Raw genomic sequence first — 19454 nt, forward strand, 5'->3', positions numbered from 1 at the left:
GCTTGTCCCTCTCATGTGCTGATGTGCTTTATTAAATAAATTAACTGTTTTTGGACACCTAATTCTTATTGTCAGTATTGTCGTTACTATAACAACTTCTATTGGCTCCTTATGTTTGTAGGAAACGATTTGATTCACAGAAATCTAGATAGCAAAATTAAAATGACTGGAAATTTAAAAAAAAGAAAAAAGAAAAATGTGGTAATTGAACACCATGATGAGTCCACCCTTATTCTCCAATTATGCTATCTTCATAACAATCAGTAGGATCTCTGAAACGGCACCTGGAACCACAGACTCGATTAGTGAATAAGTATAATTTGTGGACAGAGCACATGCAATGTTAAAGTGGAAGCTCTAAAAGCAGATTTGAGGTTTGTGGATTTACTTTGTCTTCAGTTTCTTCTTGGTCAAGAAATGCACTTGCCTATTATACTGTTTCTTCAGTGTAAGATGATAACTGCTCCAATATTCTCCATAATACAATATTGTGCATGCTGGTGATGTATTTATACAGTAGCTTCAATTTATTAACTTATACTGTAGATGTTATGTATTCATATGAACATGGAATTACTAGACCTTAATCGGATTATTTTTTATTTATTTCTTTTTATTGCGATTGTTAGCTAGACCTTATTTTAATCTGTGTTTTCTTTACTCCATTTGCTGAAGTACGCTATACCAAAACAGTGATTGTTAACAATAAATTGATCTGTTACGGACATCGCTATGGTGACATGAAATTCTTGGTAAGGGTGACAAAAAGTGGCGTAACTACGTTTGCGTGACAGTGAGTGTGTTAACGTTGGATGTCTTTCCCTTCATGTGTTTATCCACTGGCAGCAGCACAAATTATCATAATTAAAATACTATGGATAAGATTAAATGGTGAAACACTACAAAATTCACCTGGCTACATGTGGTGTGCAGCAAAATTAAGACTGCTGTATTAATATATGACATTAGCAGATCATTGTCACTGATGCATTTTAAGGTGGAACTCATTTTAACAGTCGTAGTTACTTCCTGGTTAGACCTTTTCTCAGGACTGTGTGTGAGACACAGCTCTCACTCTCCTGTTAGCTTTGTAGCATGGATTAAATCTGCATTAATGGGAAGTACTTCAAAGTATGCTTGAGTAAATATACTTCCATCACTGTTCATGGTCAATACATGTACGACTATCCTCACAACTCAACAACAGAACAATGTTAAAGGAGCTTTGTGTAGCTTTGGAGAAGAAATTAAAACGCAGAATTTTAAAATTTACAATATTAATGAGGTGATAATACAAACTCAGAGATATTTATATTTTCCATAACTCAATAAACAAGCTGTTCTCAGAGGAAAATAAGGTCCCAGAACACTGTTTGAAGCTAGAAAGGTGGCAGGGTCCACCACATATAAACAAAGTAAAACGGTGTATATGGTGTTGTCCTTTAAGGTCAGTTTGTTTATTCAGTTTATTCAGTCATGAAAACATTTTATTTAGTTTGTTTAAGCAAAAAAAAAATCAGTCGATGAAGATCTTTCTCTTTTGATTAAAATGTCTTCCCAAAAACTACGTAGTGCACCTTTAATATATATTTCTTTATATTAAATAATATTGATACTTTTTTACTGACTATTTTTCCATAGAAGCGTCTAGTTTACAAAAAAACCCCTCCTCTGGCTCATCTGCATGTGTCTCAGTCTGATGAGGGCGTCTCCCTGAAAGCATGACTAATACTGACCTCATCAAGCTAGCAGATAAGGATATGAACTTTGACCTGTTCAAACAGGTCAGGAGGCTGCTCCACTGACCTGACGACACAGGAGTCAGTGTATCAGCTTTCCAGGATGAGGTCATTCCTATCATGAGGTCTTTTTATGGCGCTCACAAGGTGGACAATTAAGATGGGGTAAACCTACAATCACAAAGAGTCAGAATCAGATACAGGGTTATTTCCAGGGAGGTTTTCACATGCAAGAATTTTGTCTTGGCGTTGAGGTGCATTAAAGTCAAAAACACAGACAAAAGAGAAAATGCAAGTACCATAAGTGAACCACAATTCAAATATAAATTTACAATAGAAATATGCAAATGTCCGCTTCTTATAGAATATATGCAATTGGGAAATAATAAAATGTGTGTAAGTGCAATGTGCACATTAGGTGTAAAGGGCTGAACATCCACAGCTCACCAGTGCAAAATGTTGTCTGCTCATCAATATCCCTGAAATCAGGAATACTAATTATTGGATATGTGTCTCTCCCTCTCTCGCACTCCAAACCATGATTCATCTGACACAGAGAACATGTACGTCTGGGTTTTTTATCTTCATTTGCACGTATAAATTCATGGGGAACATAAGGAAGTAGTGTTGGGATCAAAATGATGACTCTGGGTTGCTTTGAGCTACATGCCAACATCAGCATGCTAACACGGCCACAATGACAATGCTAACATGCTGATGTTAAGCAAGTATAATGTTTACGATGTTCACGCCTTAGCTTTTGTGTACCACTTGCTAATTGCAACTTTTGACCTGATGATGGCGCTAACAGAAATGTAGATTGTTACTATTCTTCCGGAGTGGGTGATGAACTGAGTGTCGACCTCATTTCGGTGTTAGAGGAAAATTCATAATGCTAATGCTGCTAGCATGGCTAATAAATACAAGAGTGTTAGTGTACTTCTAGATGGCAGAAATGTGGCAATGCAACAAGGACAGTTTAGGTCCAAATCCAGAATCACCTCTGAGATTAATTGGATGTCTTTCTTATTATCTGACTATATTAAAGGTCCTGATTACTATGGGCTTGTTAATGTTAAGTTGAAACACATCTGAGCAATGTAATCACTTCATGAGTTTGCATTTTTCGTAAAACACAAGCAGGACAAGGACAGCATCACTACCATCAAACTGGACCAAGAGCAGGTGACGTAAGCATTTACATCATCAGCCCCATTTTCACACAAATACAGACATTTTCATGCAGGTAAGTCAGTTGAAAACATAAAGCAAACTCTGCCTATGAGCACAATGAAAAGGCTCCACTTAATCAGAGGAGGAGTGACTGAGCTGAAATGCTGTAAATTGATGTCAATCAGGAGCTACAACTGGGCTAATTAGCATGTTCAATCACTGAGGCAGAACTAATTAATGAGCAGCTGGTGAGTGCTAATTGGTTGAAAGGCAATCAACACCCTCATGTTCGATAGGACGACCCGCTGTCAAAGGTGTTGACAGCAGCCAATCCCAGAGCTGTTGCTAGGGAGAACAAAGCACGCCACCTGCTCTCCTCAGAGCACTGCTCACTCAGAGGTCTTCAGTCCACACAGGCACTGGAGATATCAGAGCTTGTGGGGATATTGTTCATGCTTTTATGATCAGAAATGTCATGTAAATGTTTCATGAGTGTGCAGCTGCAGGGTTAGACGTGTTGTTAGAGTCTGCTTTAAAGGTGCTCGTTAGATTTGTAACATTGAATGTCATTAATGGGACAGTTCAGATGAAGGTTCGCGCTACAGAGCAAGATTTACTGCAGTTTTCTACACACGTTACCATATGCTTTTACAGCTGGTAACATTTAAAGTTTTATATGCATGGGGAAAAGCCTTGCAAATACACATGAATAATTAGTAAGCAGGGGGATTTGTGTTGTGCTTGTGTGCAACAGTGAAATAAAAAATCTAAGAGTGTAACCCGCTCTGAGTCTTCGCTCTTACTGTTGTTTCACCTTTATCAGCGTTGGACTTCGCTCCATATTCATATTGTAGTAACGTCGTATCAGCAGGCGTCATCAATAAACACAGTGTATTGGGCCACATCAGTGGTGTAAAGATAACATTCAGAGTATATTATCATCAGAACACCTCTCTGACTCAACTCACTCATGGTTACAACAGATGTAGATGGGGACTTCTTTCAAAACGTGAAAGAACAACTAAAGAATAAACATAAAATGGCTCCATACAACTCGTCCGGTGTAATCCAAGTCTCCAGTGGGCTTGAGATCCCAAATTGGTTAAAAAATATATTATTTTCACTCTTTTTCAAGGCAAATCCTGTACTAGCTAAGCTAGCTGCAAGGTGTGAATAACATCTTTTCAATCAATTTGAGATCTAACCGCTACTGGAGACTTGGATTCAGTCTGATGATCTGTATGGAGCCATTTTATGTTTTGTTTTCAGTTGATTTTTATGTTTTAAAACAAGTCCCCATCTACTTCAGTTGTTTATGAGAATGCTGCAACACTGTTTTGCTGTGAAGCTGCAGAAATGTTTTGTGGACTACAAAACTTCACCTGACTTTCAATCAGCATGGGGGGAGGAGATAATTTTCATTTTTGGTTGAATTGTTCCTTTACATTACCATCACCATCAGTTATCAGCATCAGTGATGAACAGTGTACTGTGCTGTGTGTATGACATAAACTATACACAAGGCAGGTTTTCTCTTGATGATTATAGTCTTATAAACCACAATGGAAACAGAATTTAGATTTCATATTTGTCTATTTAAAGGTGCACTATGTAGTTTTGGGGAAGATTTTTTTTATGCCTAAATAAACAAATTCTCTTTATTTTCATGACTGAATTAACAAGAACACATCTGATACTGTTTCACTTTGTTTATATGTGGCGGACCCTGCCACCTCTCTAGCTTCAAACAGTGTTCTGGAGACCTTATTTTCCTCTGAGAACAGCTTGTTTATTCAGTTATGATAAAATAAATATCTCTGAGTTTGTATTATTACCTCATTAATATTGTAGATATTAAAATTCTGAGTTTGAATATCTTCTCCAAAACCACATAGTGCCTCTTTAATGTACATAATATCTGTCGAATGTTGCTGTTTGTATGCTTTGGCTGTAAAAGCGCTAGAAAATGTGCAGAAAATCCGACCACGTGTGTTATATTTTAGGCTAATCTGACTTCTGCATAGATTTTCTAAGAAAGAATTATGTCAACAGAGCCGACTCAAAAAATAGAGCAGTTCCACATAAATGCAAATAGGATGAGCCAAAAATAATGTCACTGTGTCTTCCTCTTTTAGACTGTAAGTGAAGAGTTTTACCCAAAAATGACCTTTTCCATGGGAGACATTAAAAGATGTCACAGTAGGAAAAGTGCAGGTGTGAATAATACATTTAATGGGGGCTGTCTCGGTTTGAGGATCCTGGTATTAATGCGTGCTGTCTCACTGTCACAACTCACTGTGACACACTGATAATGTTATAAGTACCACCTGTGCTTTTATAACTAACACAAGTCAAAACATCTGCTGTGGAAAAGGCCTAAAAAAACAAAGACACGTAATATGTAGTAGCTGAATACATGCATCACGCTGCTCTAATAACAGTTGTGGTCCTGGAACACAGATAATGTCAGCTACATTTAAGTAAACTGTTTATTTGCACATTTATTACTTCCTGTCCACGCTACACTTCAAGATCTCTTAAGAGCCTCTTTGGGGAGAGCCGGCCCCTCGCCTCTTCAGCCTGTCAGCCTGAGTGCAGGGAGGATGAGGAGCTCTGAGGAGGGTCCAATCAGCAGCCTGGTAGCAAACAGCTCTCCACGCGGAGGCACTTCCCTGGTTCAAGGACTGGATAGCTGCTGGATTGATGGGGATTGGCATGAATAATTTAGGCCTGCATTAAACTGGAAGGAAATGGTGACTCATGGAAGAGGAAAAGTTGAAATGCTAAGTGGTTTGGAGAGTGCTGCCTCGCCTGCCTGGCTCCTGAACGGCAGAGTACTGAATACATGTGGCTCTACATACACACAGTATAAATACATATACTGAATATAGTGTTCAGCAAATAGACATGAAACTCTTCTTTGTGTGTATTATACAGACTAATACTGTAGAATGGTCTGAGATGAAGCTAACAACAGCTGATAAGCAACCTATTAGTCACTACAGGTCTGGGACCACCAGTTCATGTCCGCTATCTACCCTGTGTAACTATACAACATGCTGGAGGCTCAGTGCATAGCAGAGCGCTCTATAAATAGACCTCCCCTGCAGCTCTGCAGTCAAGAGTAGACTTAGTATGTGCATTAGTGGGCTGGCACGCAAAATGAAGTGGAAGTTGACAGGGGGGAAGAAAAAAAAGAAGTGATGAAAACCAGCAGCCACTCAGAACGTCACCAGTCGCCTCATCTTTCATTTCATCCCGCACTGACTGACGGTCAAACTGGAGGGAGATGAGCATTAGCAAAAACAATCATGTAGTGTCAGCCTCGTACTGTACATGCAGCTGTACAGTGTATTGATTGCAGCAGGGCCCTCAGCTGATATGGTCTGGTGATGTAATTACCAGCGGCTGCCCCTGGCCTAGTTCCTCTGCTTATATCTTGACCGTGTGTTTGTCAACCTACATGTAGTAGTACACATCCTAACCATGTGAAAACGTGCAGGACGATATCAAAACCCGTCTCGAGTGTCTCCCCTTTAGTAACTTAATGGCTTGTTTTCAATTTACGGGTGAAATTGCAGCTTTCAGGTATTTTACTTTAGAGTTTCCATAGTTCAGGTTTGCGCACAAATCCAAATCTGTCTCTCGAGTGTCTAATAAAATCACATGAATATCTAATGAAAGTGGCTGTATGAATGGAATCCATGATTACACCATTTTTGAGTTATGTAACTCTCGTTAAAACATCATAGCAGTGATAAAAGCAGGGCTGCTGTGGAGCCATGCTTCAGTGTGAGAGTGGAGATTAGCAGATACTGTACCAGTCCTACTATTTCACTGACATCCACAAGTATAGCAAATATTACCCCCATGTGACAGTCATATATATATTTATCATGACTTGCAGTGAAGGGCATCACTTTATGTTGAAAAGTGGCGGAGACATTTTTTAATGGTCGTCAACATATGCGATTGTAGGCCATGTAATGAGGGGACCATGTGAGGTCAGGGTAGATAATTATTTTTGCATAATGATGCATCAAAATTCACTTGATCTCATTTGTTAGTGAACATTTATTGGTGCAAGCTATTTTTAGCACATTTTTTTAAACAGTGATGGGGACAAAATTGGTCATTAAAAAAGCGGTGGGGACATGTCCCCAGTGTCCTCAGTGTTAATGACACCTTTGCTTACAGTCTGTGTAACAGATTATTCTATAACAGAGAATGTGTGTAAAACATCTGGGCTGTGACATGGAGGCTATTTTTACGTTTTGAGATTGATAAATGTGAATTTCAAATATATCTGTTATTACAACAATCAATCATTTATTTGTGACAATTGTTGTTTCATCAAGTACACTGATACATTTTTCGGAGGTTCAGCTTCTCACAGTTGTTTTGTCTTCGCTGTCTCATATCAAGAGAAAATGAATAACTTTGAGATTTTTTCTTTGCCATTCAGACAAAGGTGTAAGACATCATACCTGAGCTTTGGCAGCTTTGATTTTGATTTATGATTGATTAATGGGGCAATATGTAAGAAAAGGTTGAAAACGTTAAAAGAAGAAGTAAAATCATCAACAGAATGTGAGATAGCAGTTTAGACATCATGATTACTATGTATTGTGTCACAGAGATACCTAAGTTAGCATGCTAATTCAGCCCGCCCCAATCCAAAGCTATGTGCTAGCAGTGTAAACACTAATGCTCCACTGATCCCTCCACTGAACTGAGCTAACTAGCAAAGGGCCGTGACTCTGATGTTACGCTGCCTGCTATTTGTTTTGAGTATGAATATGACAGGTGGCCAATTCTTACATGCTGCACCTTTAAAGGTGATGCTGGAGTAAGTTGATTGTTGAGTTTCATTCACAGGTCATCAAATACGGATGCTTTGTGTTGGTAGGTCGGCTGCCACTGATCCAAAGCGTCAGACTCAATAATAAACTATTGTACAAATTGCTCCTTTATTCCATAAAACTATGAATCTATACAGCCATGCTAGCAGCTGTGTGGGGCTACACTTAGGCACAGTAGTGTTTTCAGCTAAATGCTAACATCTGCGTGCTAACATGCTCGCAGTGACAATGCTAAGATGTCGATGTTTGCTACGTTTACCATCTCTAAATTAGCATGTTAGCATGAATGGCAAAGAATTGGAAGAACTGAAGTTTTGGCCTGATAATAGGACTGAATGAAAAGACACTCAGAGGATCATTAAAGATATTATGATTCATCCTCAAGTAATAACATGGTTAAAGGGCATCAACAGGTCAATAACTAATGAAACAATCAGTATCATACACAAACCTTTTGGCTCCAGCAGACCTCGTAGCGTTCTCACTCCCCCTCCAGCACCCATGGCTGGTGCAATTGTTTTAAATGACCTTGCTCAGTCAAGAGTAGAGAGCGCATCTCCATCTATTATGCATCTATCTGGGCATGAATAATTCATCAGAGACATTCTGTATGATGGAATTATGCAATTTTGGGTGTTATGACACATTTCCGTGCACATACACAGCAGAAATGGCCATTTTTCTCTGTACATATGACAGAGACCCTAACACTAACCCTCTCATCTATCAGCTGAACTTCATAGAGTACAGACTCAACCAGGTTTAGTCCACTGATCAGGGCTCATGTCAGGGTCAGGATGAACTTAGATGCCCTCTACACTGTCTGCTGTAGGTCACTTGATTAGGTTTCATTTATAAAAAAAATGTCATGAATATTATGATATTCCTTTTTATTGTTAGTGTCATACTGAGTAGTCTGACAGTGAGGCTGTTAGTTGAGGACACAATGTTTAAATAATGTTTTAGACACTGTTATCTACAATTTTAATGAAGCCTGGTGCATTATGGCACCCGATGGGGGCGCTGTTCTCAAATGTCACAATACAACTGTAACTGTAAAAGGCAACACTGACGAAGACTCCAGTTTATCATGGGCTGCCTGCCTCACTCCTGTTTCACTTGCTTTTTTTTTTTTTTTTTGCATGTATGATGATCAGATGAATAACTGAGCATTAAAAAGGAAGGAAGTTTAATATTTATCTTCCTGTTTCCACACAAACAGCTCAGTATCTGCTTCAGGATGTCACCTCTGATGTCAGCTCACCAGCATGCAAATAAACAGAAAAAAAAAAAATGAAGAGACTCAATATCATGATTGTTCTTTATTCTGTGTTTTGATGACTGAATCGTTTGTCTCAAAATGTCTATTTCCAGTCCGGGGAGGCCGCGGCGGAGGCATCGTGAGGGGGGGATTAACTCAAATGAGAAAGGTGTTTGTGTGTAAAAGAGGGAGAGGCAGAAAGAAAAGCTGTGAGAGGAGCTGAGCTGAGGCTTCCTACATTCAGATGAAGAGTGTAATTACAGCAGAATGAGCACACATATGGCATCGGTGCAGATGTGTTTACACAGTGCGCTCAGCTGGGGTTGGCTCATTACCAGAGACAGAGGGGAGAGAGAAGAGCTTGCTGAACAAGCCTGCTTCAGGAGGAGTGATAAGCTGCTTCCTCACCTGGCGAGAAGCATGCTGGAGAAATAAAGTGCTTATTTGAATGTGTGTGTGTTTGTGTGGGAGCCGCCGCGCTGCTTTTTCTTCCTACTTCTTCACCACGCCACCTTTGTCCACGTTGACGGGTATCGTGGTCTCTGAGGACTCGATGGCCGGTACCATCAGAGGAGCCTCCACGGTCAGGAACCCCTCAGGAGAGAGGCTGGAGGTCACCTTCTCGACGTTGGCTGTAGAGGGGAGGCTGGAGGGAACACATTGAATTCAAATCTTTAAATTAAAAAGGAGTCTGATTAAAAAAAAATAGCACAACAACCCCTACTAACTGAAACATTAATGCCTGAGTCACCCTCGACGGGGTAAAATCAGATCAAGACCGGCTCAGTCCATGTTGTGGCCCCTGGATGGCAGCAGAGCCCTGTGAATCTAAAAAAGCCAGGCAGAGGAGGGATGAACGCTGGGAGGTGGAGGCTGCTGCTGCTGCTGCTGCTGCTGCTTTTCAGAGCATGAAATTTAGCTATCAGCAGCAGCCAGCCCTCTCCAGGCTGGGCCAACCCAAAACTAAAGGGACTCAGGGCGGAAAAGCCACATTAAGGCAATCACAGGAAAGCTGAAGACAGCCTGAGAAATGCATTTCCTCCATGGAAATTCACTGCAAAGCCTCCATCAAACGGCCACAACAGGCCATCTTTTAATAAGAACTCTGTTAGTATAAAGTGAGCTGTTGACATATTGCACGGCCCGTAGCTTCCTTTCATCAGATGGACTTCACGCTTGTAAAAAGTGATCAAAACTACACTTATTCTTTGATAAATAATGAACTTTAAAGGAGCTCTACGTAGTTTTGGGGGAGAAAGATCTTCATTTACTGATTTTTTTTCTGCCTAAACAAACTAAATAAACAAAAACTCTTTGTTTTCAAGACTGAATAAACTGAATCAACAAACTGACCTTAAAGAACAACACAATGTCTTATTGTTTTACTTTGTTTATATATGGCAGACCCTGCCACCTTTCTAGCTTCAAACAGTGTTCTGGGGACCTTATTTTCCTCTGAGTACAGCTTGTTTATTCAGTTATGGAAAAAATAGATATTTCTAAGTTTGTATTATAACCTCATTAGTTTTGAGTTTGAATTTCTCCTCCAAAACTGCGTAGTGCCCCTTTAACACATCGAGCTACTTACGTGTATTTCCTGGTGAAGCATCTGGACACGAAACCGTGCTCGTCCTTCCTCTCCTCATGCTTGCCTGAGGACACAGACAACATACCTTTATCTACATGTTATCACTCAAAGATTGTCACGTGACCTTGTGTGTGTATGTGTAAAATCGATATTAAAAGTGATAAAGGGGTGAGGAAGCTGTGCGAGGGAATGATTGCACGGTGACGAACAGATGTGACTTCCTGTTTGCACATTACTGTTCATGGGAAGACTGCCGACGGCTCACGACAGGTGTGTGAACTTTTACAACGTGTAACTGTTATTATCACTATAACTCACTGACAATGACGTGAGATTATAATCAAGCCAAACTAAAATCATTATTTTGAGGATTCTCAATATTAAGATGATGTGCTGCTCTGTGTTGTTTTGTCTTGTCATAGCAGTAAAAGCACAGGCGTAGCTACACTAATGTCATCAATTATTATTATTCTCACAATTACCCTGTACCTGTCAATGCAATGCAGCCATGATTAATATGATCCAAATCCAAAAGTAGCCCGGATTCTTCGAGGGTAACTGGTTGGGGTGAGGGTACGACCTGGGTCATATTAAAGCTGCTGTGAGCGTTATTTTCATATTAAAGTAAGTGTTAAATATCTCTATGTTCCAACAGTTATCACTGTTATAGTGTTTGGTCAGTAACCCATGGCTCTCCTCCTGCTCATGCAGTAAAAGAGAAAATAAATGATCTGGTATCTCGGCCCTCTTTATCCAATCAGGACAGTGAACTCCATTAAGGCGGTCCTGTCTGCTCGTGAACGCGGTGTAAGCTACCAATTCCAGCGCTCCCGGTGACGGCTTATACCACCAAACAGGCCGAGCGATGCAGAACGCTTCATGAAAAGAAAGAGGTGAAGAGAGCTGCCACACAAAAAGAAATGAGTCGTGCAGGTGTGGTGACGCAGAGAGGAGGGAAGGGGTCGCTAACTGCAAAACAGACAGGAAGTTAGCTGAAACAGCGACAGCAGCTGCAGGCATCTGGGAAGACAACTGGTCAGTGTGCCAACTAGGTATAATGCTGCATTCAATTGTACTTGTACCTGGGGAAAAAACAACCTCCGACATGGAAAAGTCATCAAAGATCCTCCAAACACTAGATTCTAGATAACTGCACCAACATGTGAGTGGTGTCAATCTTCTCATCTAACTCTCACCAAGAAAGTCATGACATTTATACTACTATACTACATGTGTATTAGAAACACATCATAAGAATGGCGGTGCCATTTTGTGTCTGTGGCTTCTGGTATTTTTATCTTTTTAACAGCTCCTGTAGCCGGAGCCTCACCGGGCACAGAAGATCCTCATTAGCCTTGTCAGTCATTCAGGCTGTGAAGTTGAGACACTGCCCCTCGCTCTGGGTCTTATACAGTATTATGTTTTGTTATGACAACGGGCTGATAGAGGTTGCTGTCCCCCGGGGAGCTGTCCCCCTTTTCAACACCATCATGACGCTGCTGGTGTGAGTGTGGCTGGGCCAAGCATCCACCACATGCAGGGTCGTCAGTTCATGAAGAGGACTGTTGCATAGAGAGGGTGGTGTATATAGAACTCTTCACCAGAGCCGATGATATCATCATCATTCAAACTTATCCCCCCTGGTCTCTGGTGACATGAGAAAAACGAGGTGGCAAATTCCACTTGGACTGGATCCTTTGCCTTTGTGTTCCTAACTGTCTCTCAGTGGTGAGATACTGGGCACAATCCAGCCCTGGACCCTGGACCTGGATATTAGCCAGCAGTCCTTTTAAAGTAGCAGACACAGAGGGTGAGTCACAACTAAACCCCTTACTCTACCAGCCTGATTCCTTGTGAAACGGCAGACTGAGAGGGTGAGAGAAGATTTAGAGAAAGGGCCGCTCAAGGCCTCGGAGAGCTCAGCTATTAGGTGTGTGATCCATTCCACACATATTTTTTCAGGTTAGAGCTCTTTGAGATGGACAATGGAAACATTTCATGCAGGAAGTGAGAGCGGCTGTGTAATAAAACAGTCTCTGTCTGTGTTCATCTGCGAGCATCGACTCCCACATGTTGAATTACGTGCGTTGTTTTGCATCTAGCAGGCGTGCAGCCAAAAAGCACCCACCCTCCAGTGTGCTGGAACTCAATTTATTGTCTCAAGATATTATGTAACTCTGCAGCAATGCATCTGCCTTGTGTTTGAACCAGCAAGCAAAAATCCTGCTTTTTATCTTGTGCCTTTTTTCAGTTTCCCTTAAACTGGGAATAAACCTAAGCAGACCAAGTGAGACATTGTGTTATCTGCAGTTTTATGTGTTTCACTTTGTGTGATCCAATCAAAGACTTCCTGACAGGACACACCTCAATGTTCTAGTCCGAGAGGTCATAAAAACACTGTGCTCCTTGAATCAGCATGCAAGCAAGGAGAAATGAGAACTCACCGGTGATCTCCACCACACCGTCCTTGGTCTTCACCACCAGCTCCTCAGGTGAGAAGTGGTTCACGTCCAGCGACACCTTCCAGCTGTCTTGGGTCTGCTTGATCTCCGACATGCCGCTGCTCATCTGGCGGGACAGGGCGGCGCGGGCCTGCTGGGCCATCACGCCGCCTGGGTACATCATGGGTGTCTGGGTCATCATGGGGGTGTGGGGCATCATCATCCCCATGTCAGGGGTCACGACGGAGGGCCGCAGGTACCCCGGCCAGTGGGTGCTGGGGAATGTGGGGGGAAAGTCCTCAGGCAGGGCCGGCATGCCGAAGGTCTGGTCGAAGATACGGCTGTGCTGGTGCCAGTCGCGGAATGGGTCCCAGCTGGGGGTGCGGAGCAGGGTGAAGGGAATACGTCTCTCGGTCATGGCTGGAGGAGTGTTGCTGAAGAGCCCTTTGGCCTCTCTGAAAATGTTCTCCCAATGTGCTCGCTGCCTCTCAGCTGTGAGCTTTTAAACACTCCACCCTGTGGACACCACCCCTGTCAACAGAGCCCTCCCTTCTGGCTCAAGTCCCCCCCAGATCACTCCCCCAACATATTCATGGAAGGTACTCGAGTGTCTATTTGTGGCAGACGTAGCACTCGAATGGAATCCAACAGGAAGGCCCTCCTCTGTAGCAGCTGCCCAGTGCTCTGAGTAATCCACGCCTCTCCTGTCTGAACGTCCCGGAGAGCCAGAAGAATCTGGAAGGCTGCTGGGAAGTCTTCCTTACTCAACATGCTCTCAGTAACGTGGCTCCGTATAGGCCATGATGTGACATACAGGACAGGCAGCGCCATGCTATTATCGGCCTCATATTAAATACACAGAGGAACGTCAGTTTGTGACATGGATGCGAATGAACATTACACAAACACTTATAAACACACACACACTCATCCTCCTTGGTCTACACATCATCCACCATATTCACTGTCACAACTGGCTTTTATCAGATGAGCGTCAGTGACGTTTCTGCAGCCTGCATGTTATTAATGTCACAAACAGGGAACTTAATAAGCTGTGGTTACTCTGAGCTGCTGTCAGTCTAGCACACTGTTATTGCCGCCGTGCATGTGGCTTTATTGCGTGTCACAGATGTGTTCATATCAGAGTCTCACTGGCACTCTCATGAGATGCTGGAAAAGGCTCCCGCATGGAACCCTGTCACCCTGTCACCCTGCGCCTATAGGATCCAGCTGTGATGTGAGTCAGAGAGTTCAGTCTGCCACAGACTCCTCAGAGTTGTCAGCGAGTTTGTGACAGGAGACGACTGAGCAGGCCGAGGCATCGCCGAGCGGTGCCCAAGCCACACGAGCTCCTCTCCACCGTGGTGACCTGGAAGAGGGCAGGCCACACAAGATAATTAGCAGTAAAACAGAGAGGATCAGGGTGAAGAAGCATCAAATTTTACAGAAATACAGATATAAGGAGATGGTAAAACAGAGGAGAGCAATGATCCAGTGGAGCCCAGGGTATGACGATCCATATGCATCAATATGTGAGGCAGCAGGAGCCAGGAGAGGAAGATGGTCCCAGGGGCCCGTGGTCCATCAGAAGGGAGCCTGAGTGAAAAAAGAGGAGGAGGAGGAGAAAGAGGAGAAAGAGGAGGAGGAGACTATAGAGAGTGAGATAGCGACATAGTGTGCAGCTTGTGGGGACAGAAAACAAAACAAAAGTTAAAGGAATGTGATGTTAATCAGAATAAACAGATTGTTTCTCATTGGAAGGACAATGTAAATTCTAATACTGTAGGTTACTCACTGAGACTGAGACTGACCCACTGAAGAAGCTAGCAATTGTAGTCAAGGACTCATTAAAGGCTAAATCAAAGAAGGGAGTTTTGATTTTAGATTTAAAGGCGTCAATAGAGCCAGACTGTCTGATGTCAGCTGGGAGATTATTACAGAGGAAGGGGCCCGATAGGAGAAAGCCCTGCAGCCAGCTGACTTCTTCTTAACCCTAGGAACCGTCAGGAGCCCTGAATTTTTAGAGCATAATGCACAAGTTGGAGTATACGGTATAATAAGATCTGATATGTACGATGGGGCAAGGCCATGTACAGTTTTGTATGTCAGCAGCAGCACCTTAAAGTCTGATCTTATATGAATTGGGAGCCAATGCAGTGAAGCTAGGATTGGTGTAATATGATAAAACTTTCTTGTACGTGTTCTCTAGACTCTAGCTGCAGCATTCTGAACCATCTGAAGACTTTTTGTGTTCTCACACGACAGACCTGAAAATAAGGCATTGCAATAATCCAGCCTAGACGAAACAAAGGCATGAATCAGGATCTCTGCTTCAGCTGTGGACAGGAAGGACCTAATTTTAGCTATGTTGTGCAGGTGGCAAAAAGCGATCTTGGAAATTTCTTTGATGTGCTGATCAAAAGAGAGGAGAACACCAAGGTTCTTGACAGTTGAACTTTGAGAAGTAACACAGATCTCAAGAGTTACTGTCACCTGATCAAAGTGGTGTCTCTGTCGAGCGGGGCCAACGACCAACATCTCAGTTTTATCCAAATTCAGGAGCAGGACGTTTTCTGACATCCCTTTCTTCACTGCATACAAGCAGGTCTCTTATTTGGTGATTTGAGATTTATCATCAGCTTTTATGGGCACATACAAATGAGTGTCGTCTGCAAAGCAGTGGAAATGTATTCCATAACTCCGAATAATTTGGCCAAGAGGCAAAATATATAAAGAGAAGAGCAAAGTGCCCAGAACAGAGCCCTGGGGAACTCTATACTTCACATCAGTAAACATTGATGTAGTATTATTATAAGAAACACGCGTTCTTTTTCCGATAGGTAAGACTTTAGCCAAGCGAGAGCCAGCCCAGAGATGCCAAATTGACTTTCAAGTCAGTCTGACAGTATGCCATGATCTATGGTATCAAATGCAGCACTGAGATCCAGTAACAGAAGCACTGAGGTAGAGTTTGAATCCAAAGTACGTAGAATGTAATTTACCACTTTAGTAAGTGCTGTTTTGGTGGAATGACAGGCTCTGAAAGCTGATTGAAAAGGTTAATGATGCTAATGATGCTTCAAATGTAATAAGAAAGTGGTCTGACACGCGGATGAGACAGACGTGACATTCAGGGCTGACACATCCAATCCATGGGAAAGGATCAAGTCCAGAGTGATACCACTGGAATGAGTAGGTTCATGAACAAGCTGAATGAAGTCAGAAATATCAAGAAGTGCCAGAAAAGCTTTACTTAGAGGGTCGGAAGGCTTATTTAAGTTTAATTTAATTAGGATCTTATCTGAACAAGTAACAAGATCTGCAATAAATTCACCACATTCTTCTAAGAACTGGGAGTAAGGGCCTGGAGGTCTGTAGATTACCACGGGGTGAAAGCCTGTTCCCTGGACAAGGCTGTTACTGCTTGATGAAGATGGTTTTCAAACCAGAGCCTCAAATGAGGTACATTTAATATCCTGGTTGGAGGTTAAACTGAAAATTGATTTGTAGATTAGAGCAACACCTCCCCCCTGTTTAGAGGCCCGAGCAACATGGGTGTAGTTATAGTCAAGAGGGGAGGCTTCATTTAATGGCAGAAAAGTATCAGGTTTCAGCCACACAAGCCAATCATGTCCAGCTCATGCTCAGTAAGCAGTAGTATTTTTTACCCTCTTCCTGTTGGCTCACAGACGTCTGAGGTCGGACTCATCTCACTTTTATAGATGCAGTTATCAGCCGGAGAGTCTAACAGTGGTGCAACTGTACTTATCTACTGCACAATACAGTGATAATCAGCTGTGACACTTTCTGCTGCACCAATATCAGCCTGACGGAGGGGAAGAAACAGAAAAAGGTAAGGCAAGTACGCATTCTTAAATAGATTTATAGTTTAGTTTTTCACTCTCACTCTCATTTTTATTTGATTTATTTATTAATTCTTTTGGGGATTCTGCACAGTTCTTATTGTGATAAATATATTCCCACAGGGTTACTGTATATCACAGCAGAAGTGTTAAAACAGACCACATCCTCCCCTCAGTCCTGATTTGACTGGAGGTGGCAATCCTTTGGCAGAGCTGGACAACGTTCCAGCTCATACTGGGTCAGGTTTTCATGTTTCCAGTCAGGGTATCAGGTACTGGAAGGTTCTCATCAGTGCCATCTGTAGGGAAACATATGCACAACGCCTGCATGACACCATAACATCATAACTGCATGACATAAAAAGAACAACACGAGAGTGTGATCATTTCCCCATTTGTTTCTGTTTATTGTCAGGTATAATAACTTGTACACTACAAAGAATGACTTGTCGAACCAAAGGGGCGATGCTATACTTGGAATAAATTAACAGGTTTGCAGAGTATCATAGTCGGGTTACACTGGGAATGCAACACTGTGCGAGTGACATGAGACTGGACGAATGGTAAGAAGGAAGACTTGGGGTGATCCCTGATTGTATCGCCAGTCTGTTTTACCGCGCTGTAGGAGCTGTACGGTATGGTACGGAAATGGACTCTCCTCCAATCACAGAGAGATGTTCTGTTTGAGGCTGATCCCTCTCTCCTCACTACAGGCCGAGCCATCGCGGCTCGCGTTAGAACGAGCCATTACAATAGACCGGGGGCGCCATAATGGCAGTTGTGGGAGTAAACTGTGGGCGAAGACTCAGTTCCACTGGCTGAAATCAGAGCATCTTAAACACACTGCACCCGATTGTAAGCCTTCGCCGCTATAAGGAACCCATATTGTGTCAAACATGGACATATACAGTTCGCAGCAATCTCATCTTCAAAGCATGATCCAACTGCTTTACAGCTCGTGGTAAAAAGATAAATAAATTCATAAATAACCCAATAAATAAACTAATAAATACAGTCCAATTATAAATAGCTGTCATCAACATAAAAGTGTGCATGGAGACTTTTTGCAGACAGTTTTCCTGTACAGCACCACACAGCAGCCTGAGGTGCAGGCTACTGAGGGGGACACATAAATAACTACCTCACTGGTCTTTGCAGAGGAGGTACACATTCACACGCACACTCACACGCACACACACACGCACACACACTCTCAGTCTCGCACATAAAGTCAGGATTAGCAGAATCAACATAATAATTTAAACAGGGAAGAGAGTCAAAGTACATAATACATAGTTTTTTCTCCCCTTCCTGTTCACCTCTGTATGCGGGTGCTGAGGGGAGAACAGATGCACCCTGGCACCTTTTCGTTTCAGCCAGGTCCTCTCCTTCGAGCAGCGAGTCTCTCCTGATGCATCATGCTAAACAAGCCTCTTCAAACTAGATGGAATATACAGTGCATAGTTTACAAAGCCAGAACGTAAGAGAGTTTACATCTATACAGACAAACCTATACAATACAGTTTTTATCATAAAAAAAAGTTCTTTTTTTCCCCGGTTTTGCTTCCTGTTTCATCCGCCGACCTCTCTTTTGTTCTCACTTTTGTTGATCTCTGTGCTTCGATGAAATGGAAGTCTTTGGGGGGATGAGTACATGATGATGGAAAAAAGATTCTCTGAAAATGTACAGTAAGCTGTCCATGTGTCCTCTTTTTGTCTTCTACTCATATATATTTATATATATATTTATAGTATATAGTTTTTAATGGATTCATTTTTGGTTGCTTTGTGGAGGAAGAGAAAGAAAGTGCTAACATACAGCAAGATTTGTTCTTTGGGCTCTACCAAATTAATTTTTGACATGTGGTAACCCATTTCCTGTAATACCTTGTATACTTGAAGACATGAACAGTGACAGCCAATTTCATAATAAATGTGCTCTATCAAAATACATTTCTCCTCTTTGATCCAGGCTCTGTGTTAGAGAGGGATAATGGTCCGGGGTCGAGGGCCCTGGACTGTACCGCAGATACGTCATGACTGGAGCGGAGCTCAGTAAATTAAACCGGACTGCTTCTCTGTTTGTTTGTGTTTCAGAAGCCGGGGCTGTCGTAGCTGCTGCGGCTGTAGTAGCTGTGGTGGCTGCGGGAGCGGCTCCTGCTGCGGCTCCAGCTCCGGCTCTGGCTGCGGCTCCTGCTCCAGCTCCGGCTCCGGCTCCTGCTGTGGCTCCGGTTGTGGCTCCGGCTGTGGCTCCTGCTGCGGCTGTAGCTGCTGTAGCTGCGGCTACGGCTGCGGCTGGACCGCGACGGGCTGCTGTCGTAGCTGGACGATGAAGGGCTGGGCCGGTAGTATGGGATCGGCCGCTTCCGAGCGCTGCGGAGAGGAGAGAGAGGTGTTAACAATCACTGCAGATGATGGTGACGAGTTAGTGTCTGACGCCGATGAGGTATTAAGACAAGATTCGGTTGGTTGAGAGCAATCAGTGTTAGGTGGTAGACTTATGATCAGTACAGGATCTGAAAGAGAG

At 42.6% G+C, this 19454-nt stretch overlaps 2 protein-coding genes across 2 annotated transcripts in view; both read right to left on the bottom strand.

Moving 5' to 3' along the window:
- Positions 1–9081: 9081 nt before the first annotated feature.
- On the bottom strand, positions 9082–13534 carry hspb1 (heat shock protein, alpha-crystallin-related, 1). The gene is made up of 3 exons (XM_073479306.1): positions 13068–13534; positions 10624–10687; positions 9082–9681 (listed from the first exon to the last, which is right to left on the bottom strand). Exons 1-3 carry the CDS (start codon positions 13480–13482, stop codon positions 9528–9530), a joined length of 633 nt encoding a protein of 210 aa, XP_073335407.1. The 5' UTR covers positions 13483–13534; the 3' UTR covers positions 9082–9527.
- Positions 13535–19020: 5486 nt separating this feature from the next.
- srrm3 (serine/arginine repetitive matrix 3) overlaps positions 19021–19454 on the bottom strand; it is a 40218-nt gene continuing 39784 nt past the window's right edge. Inside the window, exon 13 of the mRNA XM_073478787.1 lies at positions 19021–19300. Within this exon, the coding sequence (XP_073334888.1) occupies positions 19021–19300 (280 nt within the window). The remainder of the gene's footprint in view (positions 19301–19454) is intronic.

The sequence above is a fragment of the Pagrus major genome, chromosome 13, assembly GCF_040436345.1.
Source record: "Pagrus major chromosome 13, Pma_NU_1.0".
NCBI classification, from domain to species: domain Eukaryota; kingdom Metazoa; phylum Chordata; class Actinopteri; order Spariformes; family Sparidae; genus Pagrus; species Pagrus major.